We start from the raw sequence: 19490 nt of genomic DNA, 5'->3' as shown, positions 1-19490 counted from the left end.
GAATGGTTATATCTATCATCAATTCGACACGTCATATTTCATTAATATATGTAAGTTTCGAGTATATGAATTAATTTCTTATATCCTTCACTTAATCCATCTTGTGTATACATCTATATATATGAAAGTGTACGTCAATCAACAAGTAATATATTTTCTTCAAACTACAGCAATAACATACATTTGTGTAAAAGACTAATGGCTTCTCCAAAATTGATCATTGTGTTCGCTTTCTTGCTTGCCGCTCTAGGTTCTTTCTCTCTATATCTATCTCTCTATCTATCTATCTATCTATCTATTTCATGCATAATTACTTGACTCTATCATTTTTTTCGATTGACAGAGTTAGCAAGAGGTGTTGGACCAACGTGCCAGACGGTCGAGGATTGCTACGATCAATTGAAATGCCTTACATTTGAAACTGAAAGATTGGTATGTGATAATGGGGAGTGCGTTTGTATCCAACAATCCCTGATTGAAGCCGATGCCCCGGACATCCTCCCCCAAGACGATGGCTTTCCAACGTGCCAGAAAGACAAGGACTGCGAGCTTCTCGTAGCATGTATCGATGCTTCAATCAGGTGCTTTGAAGGAAGATGTCGTTGCATCAAGGATGAACGCATTTGAGTCATTTGATGATGGATCGAGGAGAAGATATCATTTTTACGTATATTTTGCTAATAATTGAGTATAAGTTAGTGTCAAATGAATAAGCCTTTGAATAGATTGTTTATGTCCATCTCTCTTGGTAATCTTAATTATTCACACAAAACAAACAAAAAACTTGAAATGTTTCTTATTTGTTTAGAGACTAAAGGCCCTTTGTGGTCCTAAACATATGGAGATTTTATGATTTTGGCCCAAAACATTATCTTTTGAATTATTCGGTCACTCACAAATAAAAACGGGTCACATTTAGTCCGAATTGGACCAAAATGGTTAAATTTAATGGTCAACGAATATTAATTGAATTTTGACCGGATAATATTCAATTAACTATTTAGTATTAATATTCAATTAACTATTTAGTATTAATATTCAATTAACTAGCGCCACCCCTTTCTGGTTCGCCGGCACCGGCGTCGCCCTCAAATCCCTGAGATTCCAAAACACATTCTCCATATCCCTTCTCTTTATACTTCCTCACTATCGCCTCATAATCCGCCTCCCATGTATTCGTCGACGCCTCATCGAATTCCATATCACTGAACACAAACAACCTCTTTATCATCTCCTCCGCCTTCGGCTTCCCTTTCACAATCAAACACCTTTCTGGAAATCAGTGTTATACCCCAATTCCATACTTTTAACAAACTCAGTTTTCGATTTCAAACTCTCTCCTTCCAATTTTTGAAGTTGTGGATTTTCGCTTAAAGTGATGAGCTTCCCCTTCCATGGCTCCTCGCTCAATTCCGACACCAAAATCCCTAGTGCCACCGATACCTTCATCGGAATCCCATACATACTCCCTGAAACATCACTGATTGCAAGGCAATTGCTCAATTTCCCAATCTTCGCCATGTCATCCAACATTCTCCTCTACTGCAGCTCCGCCACTTCGCCGCCATGTTCATCATCCAACGATTCGATTATCTGATGAGGAAGCAATGCTCCGACAGCAATAGTGGTTTTGCCGGATCTCACTCTCTCGAGATACTCACGAAACCTCTCCTCATCATGAATGAATAATAGTTCCATGTAGTTTTTCATCGCCACAGAAGCGACTCTGTTGTAAGGCAGAGATCCCCAATCGTTGGCGCCGATGTAAACCTCCGGCAGCTACAACGCCTTCCGCAGCGGCACAACGCCTTCCGCAGCTGATCCCTCACTCTATACGCATAATACGCCTCCTCCACACTTTCATACTCCGGAAACTCCGCCACCGAAAACACCTTCTTCGCTATGGTCTCACACAGCAGCGTGATTCTGTCAAACGACGAATACAGAGAGGGGCACCATTTCACGGCGAGGCTAATTCGGTTCAATTTCCCCAATTTCAACATCTCCATATCCGATCTCAACCGATCCGCGAAGAGATCGGAAATGCAATCTTGCAGGAACCTGAAATCGGCGTCGTGATTGAATCTCTCCACCGCTCTCCTCGGCTGAATATTAATTGATTTGTAAAAATAATAATAAATAGTTAATTGAATATTAATCCAATCAAAATTCAATCAATATTCGTTGATCGTTAAATTTAACCATTTCCGTCCAATCCGGACTAAATGTGACCCGTTTTTATTTGTGAAGGACCGAATAATTCAAAAGATAATGTTTTGGACCAAAATCATAAAATCTTCATATGTTTAGGACCAAAAAGGACATTTAGCCTTGTTTGTAATGAAATCTAACGAATTCATATATTTAAATAAGTATAAAATTCATTTAAATAGCATGATCAAAGTCCAAATTTTAAAAAAGGAACATAAAAGTAAATAAAATCGACATAAAGAAATTGATCTATAAAAGAACTAAAAGTAAATAGAAAAAAAATGTAACCTCGGAATGAATTAGAGTCTAAGAATGTACTTCTCTAGTATTTTTTTTTCCAGAAAATCATGATTTTTCTCATTGAACAATTAACGTCAATATATATTTATTCCATAATACTAGTATTAGGTTTTGTTACAAAATATATATGTAGATAACTCATAACTTAGTACTCCGTATGTGAATATGTTTCAGATATGCATATATAATCACTAACAACGATTGATAACTATTTAAAATTTTGACATAGTGTTTCCGATTAAAATAGTTGACACTCTTAGTTAGTCTTGAAATTCTAAATATTAAATATAGCTAAATTTGACAAGAATGCTGTTAAGCTGTCTTTGTCTCTCTACTTCTTTTCTTTGATCTCTCTACATTTTTTAGCCGGCAGAGATCATAATGTAAGTCTTGTGATCTTGTCCGACACTTAAGGTCCGTTTAGTACATGGAATTCAGATTGAATTTGAACTAGAATTTCGTGGAATTGAATTTAAAGGAATTGAATAATAATTCAACTCTAAATCATTTGTTGGTTGTCAAAATGATAAAATTGATATGAAAGTGTTTGTAGTGTGTGTGAAGATGCTCAATTTTACTAAATATTTAGAATTCCAATGATCTGCTTCTGATATGGAATTCAAATTATGGAATTGGAAGAAATTAGGATTGTAATTCAATTTCAAACGTAAATATTTTGTAGTACCAAACATTGATTTTGGATTGAAAACTCCACTTCGAATTTCGCAGACCTAATTACTTGATATCGAGGGAATAGTATGTCTTACAATCTTGATCTGAATTGGTCAAATTCGTATCAATATGCTAGACTTGGTTTATGATAATCAAGGAATAGATTGGCTGTGTGAGCAAACTTCGACAAAGGCACAAAAGATCAACAAGATCACAGAAAGCGAAGAAATTTGTAAAACGCATCGTCTCTTATTTGTCCTAGCAAACGGCCCCTTAGTTGGGGTATGCATTGTCTAATCTGTGGTGTACATTTTTGAAACCAGGAGTTCCAAAGTCATCACCACAAAGAATGCTTGTAACCAATGGTATTGGTGGAAAGATGAGACTCCCAAAAGAGTTTTGGGGTCTTAGTCACAAAGCAATAATGTTCCAATCAAATATAAAATCATGGCATTATAGTGCAATATAGGCGAAAAACAAGCAAGTTGAATAGGTGTAGTAGTAGTAGCATATGTTATTAGTAACAGTAATAAACAGGGATAGGATTAAGAGATTCAGCTGAGTTACATACATACATGCCTACTTAATAAGTACAGTACACCATTTAAACACAAAGCTACTACTAACTACACCATAGTTAATGTTAATCCTCCTCAATTTGTTCTTCACATCTCAGCACTGTCTGGTTCTGCTTCTGCTTCTGCTCCATCTTCATTGATTTCCTACAGATGAACAGATGTTGAGCAACTCACATTTTCATCAAATTGAGAAAAGAAAGTAACCTGAGGTGGTTCTTCCTTGGAGACAACTAGTTCATTCTCCACACTTTTTATTTTCCCCTTTTCTATGGGAACAATCTGCATAATAAAATTCACTCATCAATTACTCAATTCGCCTTCTAATTAAACCCCAAAATCAAAATCAGAACAATACCGGAGCGTAGCGGAATTGGCGGCGCTTGGGCGGGTCATCGGCGGAGAGGGGGGTCCAGCGGCAGAGGCGGAGGGGCGGCGCGTCGTTGCGCTTGCCGGATTTGGAAATGGTGGCGGCGGGAGAGGTGACCCACTGCTTCCTCCACTTCCTGACGCGGCCGGTGAAGACCGGCGGGGAGGGACCGGAGGCGTAGCGGGAGGAGGCGCGGCTCTGTCTGGACCCCACGGCTTCCATGGAGGGGTGTCGTGGCAGATAGGGAAGACACGAGAGAGCTTCTCTTTCCTTTTGCTTTACACTAATTAATTCACATTTCCCAATTTTTATATTCTCCTTTCCTTTTCCACCTTTGCTTTGTAACCGTTGGATTGGATAGATCTTTCAGATAATTTGTTTGTCATTTCTCGCACGAGTCACACCCATTTTATTCATTCTCCCGACTTTTCTTTTTCTAATTAAATGCAATTAATTAATCACTCTAAATTCTCGTCAATTAAAAATTGAATATCATCTTAACTACAATATAAACAGAATTAAAAAGGGATATTTTTTTATATATGTAACTATTATTATAAAATTATAAAAATCATAATGTATATTGACTAAAAAAATTTCAAAAAGAAAACATTTATATTTGGATAGTAATAATTTTATTTGGTGATGTTGTGTATATAAAATGAGGATGTTTTATAATGCAAAGAGCATAATATTTCTATTTTAATAAAGTCCATCAACTTGGTAACCTCGACAATTTGGCAATGTAAATTTGATTTTTGAGTAATTAGGCTGAGACCATATCCAATCATACACTAAAATTTTTTTTTAGTGTATATAATTTTTCCAACCATACACCAAATTCAAACTCATTTTTTTTATTTTTCAATGGAATAACATTATATTCGGTGTTACTGCAAATTTTTTGTGAGACAAATACCAAAAAATGGTGTAAATTTTAAATATAGTATAAATGGTTGGAGTAAAACTATTTTTTGATATGACATATACTTAAAAATAGATTTAAGTTTGACGTAAATGGTTGGAGATGACCTTAAAATCGTGGGCAGAAATGTCTCTCCTCAAATATATAAGTAACATACTATTTTTTTTTGTCCAATTTTACAAATTTTTTAATTTTCTTTATATTTGTTCTTCTCAAATTTTCTTCGCATATAATTTTGCTCTCCTTTCGTTTATATTCCTGGGTTAGCCCTTACCTAAACCCATTATTGTTCCATTTAATTTTTTTAAGCTTTCTCGTTATTGACCCATTTGAAATGAACAAATAATGCATCTTTCAGATTGTGTTTAAAGTTTAAACTTCAAACGAAGTAAAAGAAATAAAGAATAGAATATCAAAAATTACGAAAATATAGAAAGAAAAAGGGAAATAAATAGAAAACGACGTCACATTTTGTTAGATTAAAATATCTTATCCTGTTTATCTAGCTTTCCATTGTATTGCAGCCTGAAGAAGAAGAAGAAGAAGGTGGTGCTGCAATTACAAAGATGGAGTCTTTCTGTGCTACCACTGTCCAAACCTTCTTCCATCTCAAGCCCTCTTCTTCATTTTCTCCTCCTTCTTATTCCGCTGTTTCTTTCCTCAAATCCCACTTCAAGCAATCACCACTAACTCATTCTTCCCGCCAATTCTCCCGAAGAACAAATTCCACCCCATTTGTAGCGTCGGCGGCCCCCGCCACTGCCGACGGCGCCGTTTCCGACAAGCTCCCCGCCGACCTTATTGTTACAGAAACCCCTGAACCCAACTCAAGAGTCAGTTTTCTTTTCCCCGTGATCATCTCTCCACATTTATTCCCTCTTTGGAAAATTTTGGCATTCTGGACTAGTATAGCACTAATTGAATATCTTGTTCTGAAACATCTTTACTGATGCTTGACACTGCAATAAGTCAATTATTGTTTTTGGCAGTTATTAGCAATCCACAATTCTGATTTTCATGTCTTCAGGTAAAGTTGAGTGTTGAGGTTCCCGCAGAGGTATGTGAGGATTGTTACAGAAGAGTCATGAGGGAGTTCACCAAACAAGCAAAGGTAGTAACTTGGACTTCTTAGCTTTTGATGCTTTGTTTTTATGGGAAAAATCATATATTAACCTAATTCAAGAACAGAATTTCACAAGGTTGTGTGAGGGTTGATTTATATCTATTTGATGTATTTTATAGCATCTGTTAGATTCGATTTGTTTGGAGGATACTGTGGAATTCTGTCAGTTGATCATATTTGAGGTTCAAGATATATGTACATATTATGGTGATGATTCTTTTCCAAAAGATGGTATGAGTCATAGTTTTTCTGTTATTGACATTTGATTGCTTTGTTTGGTGGTTTCATCAGAGATCACTTTCTCACTTGCCAATGTGCTCACTTTCTTTTAGTACATCCCCTTGCAATTTTTCTATCTATTCAGCTGTATTGAGCAGAGGATTTGAATAATGTTTGTTCTATCATTGCAGATCCCAGGGTTTCGTCCAGGGAAGAATGTCCCAGAAAGTATACTTATTAGTTATATTGGGAAGGAGACTGTTAAAGGAGCCACAATAGAATCTATCTTAAAGAGAACGCTTCCGCATGCCTTGTCTTCAGTGAGCTTCATTTAATAGTTTCTGAAAATTGCTTCCCTTAAGATAAATTGTGATTATATTGAAATACGACTGGGATATCTTGTAAACTTGTTTATCGGTTCTTTTATGCACGTAACAATTGCTCATTTTAAGAAATTATAATGAAGTAAATGTTGTCACAGCATTTGATATGATAGATTCAAATAAGACTGCTCTGTTACTATTTTTTATCCATACTTATAAAATACTGCAGCTTTTGTGTATTTGTAAACCATTTTTAATTCCTTTCATTTTGTAGGTAAGCGGAAAAGCCTTGGAAGATTCAATCCGCATTTCAACTAAATTTTCAGAGATGGAGAGTTCGTTCTCGTCAATGAAATCTCTGAGGTACATAAGCTATTTCAAGAAAAAAATCTCCTCACAATTGATGCATCAAAACATAGAGTTATGCTTGTAGATGTATGTAAATACTATGTGCTGAGATATCAGAGATTCTGACCTTTTTCCCTTTACTTTGTTTTTTTGGTAAGTAATATGTAGTGATGATGGGAGTGGATCTCATTTTATGAGTTTTGCCTTGACCTTATTACGAGTGTGTATGTGTAAAATATAAAATGATGTTCCTGGTACTAGGATATTTCGTATATACCATGCATTTATGACACAATGCACCTAAAGATTTCTCATACACTATTATAAAGTTATCATCTTAACACTCACAGCTGGAGTTCATGCTTCCAAACTTGTGGTCAGATATGATATATTTGTTGATGTTGCACCTGAAGTCAAATGGAATCCTGAAGATGGGTACAAGAATTTAAAGGTTGTTGTTGAGATTGATAAGGAGATAGATGCTCAGACTGCAGCTGAACAAGAACTGCGGCGCCGTCACAAGGCTCTCGGTGCTTTAAAAATCGTAGTTGACAGAGGACTTCAGGTAAATTTAAAACAATATAGTTGCTGTTCATTTCAATATTTTGTGAAACATAAATGTCTTTTGGAAGATTTGAGATTCCTGGAAAATGCAGTGTCTTGTGTTAAACTCCTAGTGTAGTAAGTTTTTGAATGTCTATCTTAGATCATGATCTTTTGCTGCCACTGTGCTGAATTTTTCTTTCATTTCTTACGTAACTGAACATGCTAAACTTCTTTTTCTCGTTCATCTAATACTTTTTGTTGCAAGTTTAGGTTTTATGTTTCTTGTTTACAGTGATTATTCTGACATAAGCTGACATAAGTAGTTGCTTCTGTTGTTAGTATAATAATTCGGTTCTTTCTCATTCGATGAAGTTATTTATAAGCTGAAAACCTGTTCAGATAGGTGATGTTGCAATTCTTGATATATCAGCTGCGACAATTGAGCAAGATGAATCAAAGGCTAAAAGTATACCATCTGCTGAGAGCAAAGGTTTGTTTCGAGTTCTTTCTTTCATGGTAGCTTGTCTTTATTGTGACTCACAAATATATTCCTATGCATATTTTTCATCGTTGGTCATTTGTTTTTTGAAGTGCTTATGCGGAAACTGCAGAATTTTGATTTACAATAGAATAGGGGATTGACAGATTGAGAGGAAACATGAGCTTGTTTGGTTCGATTTTGATTCTTTTCTATTTAGGTTGACGAGAAATGTCTAACCTTCTGAGTTCTGAGAGAGTAGATTGTATAGATTTTTGCAAAAGAGTGAATGCATCTTCATAAATGTGAAAGAGTTTTGTAAAGTTTAAATAAGTGGATGTTTGATTTGGCAGTTCCATGTACATAGTGAGTTATGAAATTAGTTTTATATTCTCCCGGAGGTAGTATGATGATTATGGAAGTCATTTCTACCTCAAATCCATTATTGGTTATATATTATTTTGCAATTTTATTTTTTCAGGATTTCGGTTTGACACTGAAGACGAAGATAAAGTCCTTCCAGATTTTATGAATTCAATTGCTGGAATAAAACGTGACGAAACTAAGACATTCCCTTATACCTTCCCTGATACATGGGAACAAGAAGATCTCCGTGGTGTCCGCGCGCTGTTCACGGTTAGTTCTTTCATCAAGCGCATGATGAACACTTGCTCGTATCTTATAGGCTGATTCCTATCAGTTTGACTATATTATCATTTTTCTTATTGCGCTTCATAACTGAGTCTGAATGGCACTTAATGGCAGTCTCAGAACCTAGGTTGGGTACATTGTTTAGCAGACTGAGTGAACATAAAATACTATTCTTGACTTGAATTGATATTCAAAAGTAATATGTTCTACTTTACATAGTTTATATCTCCAATCCATATTTCTGGATAATTATATGAAGAGAGAGGTGTTTTGTGGTTGAAATATTTCATAGCTCATAACATGTGAACTGTTCGTACCGATTTTTCTGTAAATAATCTTTCATGTACCGAAATAGTATCTACCAAGTAATTCCCTAAACTTAAATCTTTCATTACTTATTCTTTTTAAGGTGGACTGCAAGGAATTATTCTTCAGAGATCTGCCCGAATTGAATGACGCAACTGCTGAAAAGATTCTGGCAGGTTGCTCCACCATTGAGGAGGCAAGCTGTTGCACCGAACTTTTGCACATATAGCGAATTACAATTGGTTTGTTTATCTGCACGGGACACACGACACGAGATTTAATGTTGATTTTATGCAGGTTAAGGAAACATTGCTGCAAAAGTTTCTTGAGGTGGAGCAAACAGCTAAAGAGCAAGCTGCAGATAATGCAATTTTGGATCAATTACACAAAGTAATCTCTTTTTTTTTTGTAAAAAAAAGATTGTTTTTGCTTTTTTTATTTGGTTATCTACTAAGAGCAGTTACACGACCAGTTCATGTCCTCGTTACTAAAGACTGCTCGTCTTATCCTTGCTCGTGCCTGTGAACTGAGACTGATGCATTTTGTGCTTGGATTCAGATGGTTGAAGTCGATATTCCTCCATCTTTGTTTGAGGAACAAGGAAGGCAGCTTTATGGAGCACAACTTCTGCAAATTCAGGTTAGGCTTGCTGGAAATCTAACTGCTATTGTTCGAACATCAGTAGTTTTCCATTGGAAAGATACTCATTAGATCAATTATTTACGTTATCAGGCTAATATGAAACTAAATGAAAAACAACTGGAAGCCCTATCAAGTCCCAAGGCAGTGAAGGATTTCCTCGAAAATCAGAGAGAAAATATAACGAATATTATCAAGCAGAATCTAGCTGTTGGTGACATATTCAAACGCGAAAACTTGCAGGTATAGTAAAAATTTCCTCTTTCTTGAACCTATTTTATGCGGGTTATCTATGTAGTTGTGATAAACTTGGTGGCACATTGAGAAATCGAACATGGATGAAGTTCTCGTGAATCATATTAGTGTAGGGGGTGTTAGCCTATGTTTATCGTAGCTATGCTGGGTTTTTTCATATTAAAAAACAGCGAGTGTATATATACATTCGACTCCAAATTTCGTTCAGTTCAGTTTAAATCCCTCCCGTGTGCCACAAGCTGTTTTGAATGTGGTTATTATGATTTGGTGTGATGCAGATAGTAACAGACGAGATAGTGAAGGAGGTTGAGAATTCGATCGATGAGTTTAAACGCCACAACCAAGAGTACGATGAGGAACGAGTCCGGGAACAGGTCACTAAAACTACGTTATTCATTTTCTGCACTCTGTAATCAGAAAAATATACACTTAAATCAACAGTTTCTCATCCTAAAAAGAAGAACGATGTTTCGTTGATCAGGTACGAGAGGTACTTGAGGGAGCAAAAGTACTAGAATGGCTGAAAGAGCGTGCAGACATCCAGTTCATAACCAAGTAAGAGAGTCGGAGACGGTCACACCCGATTTTGAAGGGAGAAGTAGTATGAGATATATCAAGGTTTGCACCCTTCCATTTCTCAGGTTTAGTATAGATTTGCACATTCTTTTTTCGACGATTCAACATGTTCTTGAGCTTTTTTGGATCCATTTTAGCAAGATTATAATGAAAATTAATAGTTGTGTTTCATTTGCTTAGAGTTCGTTCCTACTCATAATATAATGAACTAAGGATCAAAGAGTAATAGTTAGCCAGCTTATAAATTGGTATCTGTAATGAATATTAATCGTTGTGTTCCATTTTATTGCAATCCCAAAACGAGGTTCAAGTTGTTTTATTGTCTTTAAAAATAGGAAATTGTCAAATAGATAATGAGATTTTGATCAAATTATTGTTCGATTCCAATTTTAAATATATTCAGAAAACTATGATGTTCGGATTTGTTTTCAATTACTATATCATAGTGAAAATTATGTCTGTCTGTGTATAATGTATTACTTATATTTTGAATCAAATCGTTTATTATATAGAAAAAAATATTGTTTAGTTCATAATTGATATTTCGACTGATACAATTTGACTACAAGTATTTGTGATAAATAATTGAAAAACAAATCTAAACTTTATAGTTTTTTTAATTTTAAAAATGGACTGACCGTAATTTAACTAAACTTAGATAATTTTTTGCAATTTAACATTAGAATATAAGGCACAAATCAGTCATTAAATGAGAGTCACCTTATTAGGGCATCGTTAACGCAAGAGGCCGGGCCGCAAATCGCGAGTACCGGCCTGAGACGCGCGTTGGAGGCGACGGAGTTCCGGCCCAGGCTGGTCCTGGGCTCCGGCCTGACGGGCGATGGAGCTTCCGGTTGGAGGGGGTTCGGGCCGCTATTGTTCACCAATTTCTGAATTTTTACAGTTCGGAAGAGGAAGAAGAGGGAGAGGGGCGACATCAATTTTCTAATTTTTAATTTTTTTTGCATTTTTTGCATATTTTTATATTATAATTTTTAGTTTTTTAGTTTATAATTTTTTATTTTTGAATTAAGAATGAATTTCTAGTGTTATTTCAACGTTTTCAATTTTTACACGTAAAATAGGTCGAAGTTGTGAATAGTGTCATTTATTAGTTGCGGCCCGGGTTGTGGCCTGCAGAGTTAAAGTAGTTGGGGTCTGGGCTGCAACTATAGAGGAATAATGACGTGAAGGGGATTTGGGGCCTGAAACCGGCCGGGGTTAATGATGCTCTTATATTCAGGTTTTGAAAGTTGTTAACTAATAAATATAGTAGTGTAAAATTTTAAATATGTAGCGAATTCAAATTGAGTGTGACGTTGATTGGTTGTATCATGTATGCGACACCTAGCATGATTGAGACTTTATAACAGTCCGATCCCATTATCCCCTCGCTGCATCTCAATCATTTTAAAGTTTAACCAAAGAATATATGTTGGGACAAGACTATTATGAATCCTAAATAATTTGGTTAACATCAAAAATATTAGAAAACTTGAATAATAGTATTAATAAAACATTCCAATTATTAATATTGTTCTTAAAATATACTCTAGTAGTGTTTGTCAATATTTGTTTTAACATACGTATCTAGGGGTGAAAATAAAATACTTTATGGTATCTATTCGATTTTATTTTATAATCGAGTCTAGGAATTAAAAAACACGACAAGATCAATTGTAGCATCATGCATTGTGATTGATATCATGTGTATATAGTTTGTCATGTTTCCTACTGAATATGTCATTTTTACTAAAATACCCCTCTTCTCCAAAGTCCCGTGCTCACTTTATATTTTGTAATGTTTTAATTATACCTACATAATTTACCAGTCTAAAAAAAAAGGAAAAATGCTCGGTGGCCGGCTGCCACAGTGGCCGCGTGCTGCCGCCGAATTCAGCTGTGCAACCGGGCATTCCGCCCCACTCAGGACTAATATTAGGGCAGTAGTGGCGCCTCTTTCTAGCCTCGTCAAGGACACCCACATCTAACCTCCAAAGGATATATGGAGTATTGAATAATTCTTTTGTGCAAAATGAATAATACTAGTTGTACTATTTAGAATTGAATTATTAAAATAGAACGGCTGATGATTGGCTATAAGTCGTGATTTAGTAAGTGCCTCCAAACAACTTTTTAAAAGGGCATATAAACAAGCGAAAAAGTTAGGAGGTATTCATATTAAATAGGTTGTGACCATATTCCTTTTATCAATTGAATATACTATAATATAGTGGTTAGGGGCTCGAATCTGTTGGTCATATTCTATATGCTACATATATTGTTCCTATATTATTGTGTCGCAGTGTAGCTTGTGCTTTTATTTTATTTATTTTTGTTATATAATTTAATTTTTTTTTAAGTTATAGTTAATACTAAAATTAATAATTAATTATATCCAACATAATAATTTATAGAACTGTATGCTTTTTTATTTCAAGTAATTTTAAGTGCTGAAATAGAAAATTACACTAGCAAAAAAATTACTCCACATACAATTATTTATATGGGTTTGATTTTTCTTTTTGTAATGTCCCAAATATAGTAGTACTCCATTTGTTATCATAAATCCTATCAAGAAATGAAATTTTTGAAGAACCAATGACTCCGCTGCTAGCTTAATCGGTTGTCATACATACCCCAATTAGCCCAACCTATACTCTTAGATGAAACGAAAAATAGCATCCCTTATGGCAAGTCCAAGTACTATTTTAAAGCTTAGATTATTATTGTAATGTTATGGAGAAAGGACTTCTTATCTTTTTATAGATGTGAGGTTGAGCCACGGGTATGGAGCTTGAACGCTGAAATTATTAGGTTGGAGGTTTTAGATCAAAGAGGAATAGGTTGGTTGATAGATAGAGGTGGTAAAATCTAATCTTTCCATTAATCTTTAGTAGGGTGAGTAGTTTGACGATCAAATTCAAAATTGACTATCTTTTTCTATTCGACTTTATCCCCTTAAACCCAAAGAGCATCTACAATGGATGTTGAGACGCCGGGCGGTTCCAACGGGTGGCAGCGTCCATTGCAGGAGGTGGGGGAGATGTGGGGCGGGTAGGCGGACGTGCGTTGGGGGTAGTGAAGGGCGTGGTGGGCACTGATTGCTTTCATTTCATATCCTGTTTCAATTAATATACTTCTTCCTGTTAAATGGTATAGACAACATATTTAGAGAAGAAAGCAATGGGAGAAGATTATTGTATTTTGATTGAATGATGAAATGGTACTCAACACCCATATATTTATAGGGATGTTGGTGACTTTTGAGATCCTACAATAAATGTATATTCATGGAACTACACTACTATTGGAACAATGCATGCACATCTTCAATGCTTCTTGGAACTATATTCTTCTTTAATGCTTATTGATACTTCCCCTTTTCTCAACACTCCCCCTCAAATTGAGTGGTGGGATCTCCAAAACTCAATTTGGAAAGCACATCTTCAAAGCTCCTTGAGTTGACTGCTTTAGTTAGGATGTCGGCAAGTTGATCCTCAGAGCGAACAAAAAGGGAGTTCGACAATCCCATTCTCAATGTTTTCTTTGATAAAGTGTCTGTCAACCTCCACATGCTTCGTTCGATCATGTTGTACTGGATTTTGTGAGATGCTTATAGCGGCTTTGTTATCACAATACAACTGGCACTTGCTTGGAGGGAGATTAATCTCTTTCATCAATCTCCTTAACCATAAAATCTCGGTCAACCCACTTTTAATCCCACGAAATTCTGCTTCGGCACTCGAAAGAGCCACCACCTTCTGCTTCTTACTTCTCCATGTTACCAAATTACCTCCAACAAAGGTAAAGTAGCCTGCTGTAGACTTCCTATCGTTTGGGTTCCCTGCCCAGTCAGCATCTGTATAACCATGAATCTCAAGATGCCCATTTTTAGCGAACAACACTCCATGCCCTGGAGTTCCCTTCAAATACCGACAAATCCTAAGTGCTGCCTCCATGTGATCTGTCTGCGGCTTATGCATGAACTGACTTACGACCCCAACTGCATAGGCAATATCTGGCCTAGTGTGCGAGAGATATATGAGTTTTCCGACTAGTCGCTGATATCGACTACGGTCAGCCAACTTGGCTCCTTCTCTGATTTGTAATCCGTGATTAACTGCCAGAGGAGTGTCTGCTGGTTTACATTCCAGTAGGCCGGTCTCTGCTAGGATGTCCAAGATATACTTCCTTTGTCGCAGAAAAATTCCTTTGATTGACCTTAGCACTTCAATCCCAAGAAAGTACTTGAGATTCCCCAAGTCCTTCATCTCAAATTCCTGAAAAAGATTTTTCTTTAATTCCTCAATCTCTTCTAGGTCGTCACCTGTAATAATCATGTCATCAACATATATGATTAAACATGTGATCTTATCACCCTGCTTCTTAAAAAATAGCGTATGGTCTGAATTGCTCTGTGTATATCCATAGCTAATCATTGCCCCAGCAAACTTCCCAAACCATACTCTTGGAGATTGCTTCAATCCATACAAGGTCTTCCTCAATCGGCACCCTTCACCTGCTTTAAAATCTGTTGCAAAACCTGGGGGTGCCTCCATGTAAACTTCTTCTTCCTTCTTCAACTCTTCATGTAGGAAGGCATTCGTCACATCAAACTGGTGTAATGGCCAGTCCCTATTAGCAGCAATGGATAACAACACCCGAATTGTGTTCATCTTAGCTACTGGAGAGAAGGTCTCAGAATAGTCAACTCCATATGTCTGAGTATAGCCTTTTGCGACAAGTCGTGCCTTGTACCTTTCTATCGAGCCATCAGGTCTTCTTTTGATAGTGAAGACCCATCGACAACCCACAGGTCGCTTCCCTTCTGGTAGAGCACATTTCTCTCATGTGTGGTTTCGAATCAGTGCATCAATCTCTTTCTTCATTGCTTCCCTCCAATGCTTGTATTTCATAGCTTCTTCCCATGTCTGTGGTATTTCTTCTTCCTCATATAGTGCATTCTCGAAAGCCCGAGCCATCTCTGATAAATGGCCTTTGGCTAGGTTCACAACAGAGTACCGCTTTTTCTTGTCAATCCTCTCTGGCGTATACCTTTTGGGTGGAACTCCTCTGTTTGACCTTGGTGGAAGTATGTACCTCCCAGTGTCAGGGTCAACTCCTTCGACCTCGACTTCCTCAATTTCCCTTTCTTCGGCCTCAATTGAATTTTCTTCTGCACTTATAGTGTTAGCCAAACAATTATCTGTATCCACAGGATTACTTACAGTGGATAACCTTAACGGAGAAATATTTGAGGCGATGCCACTTTCTACGATGGACTCTACCACATCAGAGACTTGCTCAGCGGAATTGCTTACTGTTTTCTCTGATAGATCCGCATCAGGATTGCTTGGCGTTGGCAGTGGCATTGAGATCCAACTTAGCGGGTCCGTATCATTGTTATCCCTAACATTACTCTCCCCCTGACCGCTAAGATGGGTAAAGAAGTACTCAGTTTCAAGAAAGTTGCAGTTCATTGTAACAAACATCCGGTTGGACTTTGGATCGAAACACCTATACCCCTTTTGATTTACCCCATATCCTACAAAAACGCATTTGATAGCGCAAGGGGATAGTTTAGTTCTTTCATGTTTAGGAATGTGGACAAAAACGGAGCATCCGAAGACGCGAGGTTCAAGAGTCAAGGGCGGAGGAATTTTTGTGAAGGTGGACAAGACTTGTAGAGGAGTTTTATGTTTGAGAATACTTGTGGGCAATCGGTTTAAGAGATAGGCTGAGGTGGCAATGGCTTCTGGCCAGAAGTGTTTCGGGGCTTTTGACTCTATAAGCATAGAACGAGTCATTTCGAGGAGAGATCGATTTTTCCTTTCAGCCACACCGTTTTGTTCGGGAGTATGAGCACATGTGGTTTGGTGTATAAGGCCTTTGTTTTGGAAGAGTTGTTTCATGGTAGAATTAACGAACTCCCCCCCATTATCTGACCGAAGGACCTGAATGGTTTTGTGAAACTAAGTTTGGATAAGGTTATAGAAATGGGTAAAGTGTGACAAAACTTCAGATTTTTGTTTCATGAAATATATCCAGGTCATGCGAGTGCAATCATCCACAAAAACTAAGAAATATCGAAAACCTTGCCCCCCAATAACTGGTGCGGGCCCCCAAACATCAGAGTGTACTAAGGCAAATGGGGTTTCAACACGAGTATTACTTAATGGGTAAGAGTTCCGATGACTTTTGGATAAAAGACAAGTTTCACAGTACATGTCATGCTTAGGAATAATACTAGGAAATAATAATTTTAAGTAACCGATAGATGGATGACCCAAGCGCCGATGCCAAAGCCAAGCTTTCCTGTCAGCTGATCCGTGAGTTAACATGGCAGTCCCTTTTTGAGCTATCTCATCCACATAGTAAAGCCCATCACGTTCAGTGCCACGCCCAATTATCTCTCCGGTTCGGATATCCTGCAACAGACAAAATTGTGGCTGCATTAGTAACGTACAATTCAATTCCTTTGTGACATGACTAATGGATAATAACTTATGAGACATCGAAGGAATATATAGACAATTTGATAACTGCAAAGTTGGGGAAATGTTAACGGTTCCAGCCCCCTCAACCACCGTAAATTCCCCATTGGCAGTTTGGATATGAGATTTTAGAGGTTTCTGAAGGTTGGTAAGGTCTGAGGCATCATATGTTATGGTATCGGTTGCCCCACAGTCAAAAATCCATTTATCATTTTTCTCATGGCCATTAGATACTGCACACACAACTCCAAGCTTCTCGAGAGGCTGAAATCGATTTTGGCAAGTGGTTTGGGAAATTATGGAATTTTCAGGAGATTTGGGGGCTAATTGTGACTGAGAATTTTGGTGGGGTAAAACCTGCAATTTCCCAAAGATTTGGGGGCTTCCAATAAAAGAGCCCCCTAACCCTAATCTACCTGAATCGGGCGCCGCTTCTCCCCTCATCAATTCTTCACTCCAATCGTGAATTACACTCCCACTTCCGCTGGCAACGAAGTTTGCTGCCCCGGTTGTATTCACCGGCTGAGCAGCTTCATTTCTGGTCCTTCCTCCTGGCTGGACAGCACCGGCGGTTTGCGCGACCCCCTGCACGGCGTTGCCTCCGTCGCCTCCAACTGCTGCGGCGGCGTGCCCGCCACGGTTCCATGGTGTTTGCGGTTGCGGCGGCTTGCCGTGCTTCTCTTCCCACCAATCTGGATATCCAACTAGTTCAAAGCATGAATCTTTTGTGTGTCTTTTCCGTTTGCAGTAGGAACACACCAATTTTGACTTGTCTTCTTCATCACTTCGCCGATTTCTATCATTGCCACTGCCGCGACCACCACTGTTGCTGCCGCGACCACCACCGTTGCTGCCGCGACCGCCACCCCGAGAGCCGCCGGTAGGGTTCTGCCACCCTCGGATGGCGAGGCCAGTTCCAATTCCATCCATGGCAGCTGCTCCGCCGGTGTTTGCCTGTTGTAACACTCGGAGTCGTGTCTCCTCCTGCTGAATCAGGTTGTACGCATAGTCGACGGAGGGAAGTGGGTCCATTTTCAGTATCTCCCTCTTGGTTGTTTCATATTTGCTATCAATTGCATAGAGAAACTGACATACTCTCTGATCTTGTATGAATTTGTTATGAATCTCCATATCCTCTGGACATTTCATTGGGTTCGTCTGTTTTTGGTCGATTGAAATCCAGATCTCTCCCAACCGGCTCCATATTTCTTCTAATGAACTGCTTCCTTGCCTCAGTGTGGTTGCTTTGAACTGAAGATCATACACCTGGATTTTATCTTTTCCGCTCCCATATGTGACGGCCAACGCATCCCATATATGTTTTGCCGTCGGATGTTGTGAAACTCGACTGACCAGTCGAGGCTCAATGTTTTGTATTAACCAAGTGATCACACAGTGATCGGCTTGTTCCCATTGTATAAAGGCTGGATCGGTTCGCGGTGGAGAATGAGGCACTCCGGTGACGTGAGATACCATTCCCCGACCGCTTATTGCCGTCTTCATCAATACGGACCAAAGGGCGTAATTTTCTCCATTCAACTTATTCCCACCAATGTGGAGGGGCTGCGTGTCAATTCTGAATGGCATGGCAGCTGTTTCTGGTGGATTTGGTTGGTTCATCGCAAAACTATTGCGCATAAAGTTGGCAAATTGCCGGGCAAATTCATCTGCCATAGATGAATCTGAGGTTTCGGTTACTATATAGTTGTCATTTGACATTTTGGCTTATGGTTATAGATACAGCGGAAAAAGGAAAAACAAAAAAATGGGAAAGGGCCGAGAAAGGTATCAAAGACGATGATGATACCTTATCTGAGTCCAAACCCGCTCTGATACCATGTTAAATGGTATAGACAACATATTTAGAGAAGAAAGCAATGGGAGAAGATTATTGTATTTTGATTGAATGATGAAATGGTACTCAACACCCATATATTTATAGGGATGTTGGTGACTTTTGAGATCCTACAATAAATGTATATTCATGGAACTACACTACTATTGGAACAATGCATGCACATCTTCAATGCTTCTTGGAACTCCATTCTTGGAACTATATTCTTCTTTAATGCTTATTGATACTTCCCCTTTTCTCAACACTTCCGTCCCATGAAAATATGTGCACTTTCCATATTCATCCGTCCCATAAAAATATGACTATTTTCATTTATGGAAAGTTATCCCAATTCATTACCACTGTACATCAAGTTATTTACAACTTATACTACTATTAAAACACTAATAATAATTGGGTCACACTGTCAAACCTACCTAAAATCAGAGGAGCCATTAGAGGAATCATTGAAGATTACCTTACCAAAATCAGATGAGTCATTATAGGGAAAAGATACATAATTCATATGGAATACATTGTCTTAGAATAGATTTATCTACTGCCTAAAATACATTGTATCCCTCCCTATATAAAGGAGAAGAACTATTGTATCATATATACAAGATATAATAACAATCCTCT

The 19490-nt window shown here is 37.7% G+C and overlaps 2 protein-coding genes and 1 pseudogene across 2 annotated transcripts; 1 reads left to right on the top strand and 2 right to left on the bottom strand.

Moving 5' to 3' along the window:
• Positions 1-1038: 1038 nt before the first annotated feature.
• On the bottom strand, positions 1039-2325 carry LOC121757446 (annotated as a pseudogene).
• A 1375-nt stretch (positions 2326-3700) lies between these two features.
• Positions 3701-4426, bottom strand: LOC121758026. The gene is made up of 3 exons (XM_042153464.1): positions 4117-4426; positions 3966-4040; positions 3701-3905 (listed from the first exon to the last, which is right to left on the bottom strand). Exons 1-3 carry the CDS (start codon positions 4348-4350, stop codon positions 3849-3851), a joined length of 366 nt encoding a protein of 121 aa, XP_042009398.1. The 5' UTR covers positions 4351-4426; the 3' UTR covers positions 3701-3848.
• Positions 4427-5555: 1129 nt separating this feature from the next.
• Positions 5556-10688, top strand: LOC121759278 (trigger factor-like protein TIG, Chloroplastic). Its single transcript, XM_042154813.1, has 13 exons — positions 5556-5886; positions 6081-6164; positions 6587-6715; positions 6993-7081; positions 7448-7631; positions 8012-8102; positions 8572-8726; positions 9151-9243; positions 9345-9437; positions 9606-9686; positions 9780-9929; positions 10220-10315; positions 10423-10688. Exons 1-13 carry the CDS (start codon positions 5620-5622, stop codon positions 10498-10500), a joined length of 1590 nt encoding a protein of 529 aa, XP_042010747.1. The 5' UTR covers positions 5556-5619; the 3' UTR covers positions 10501-10688.
• Positions 10689-19490: the final 8802 nt, after the last annotated feature.

The sequence above is a fragment of the Salvia splendens genome, chromosome 12, assembly GCF_004379255.2.
Source record: "Salvia splendens isolate huo1 chromosome 12, SspV2, whole genome shotgun sequence".
In the NCBI taxonomy this organism is placed as follows: domain Eukaryota; kingdom Viridiplantae; phylum Streptophyta; class Magnoliopsida; order Lamiales; family Lamiaceae; genus Salvia; species Salvia splendens.
This window is presented reverse-complemented; position numbering and strand designations above follow the sequence as displayed.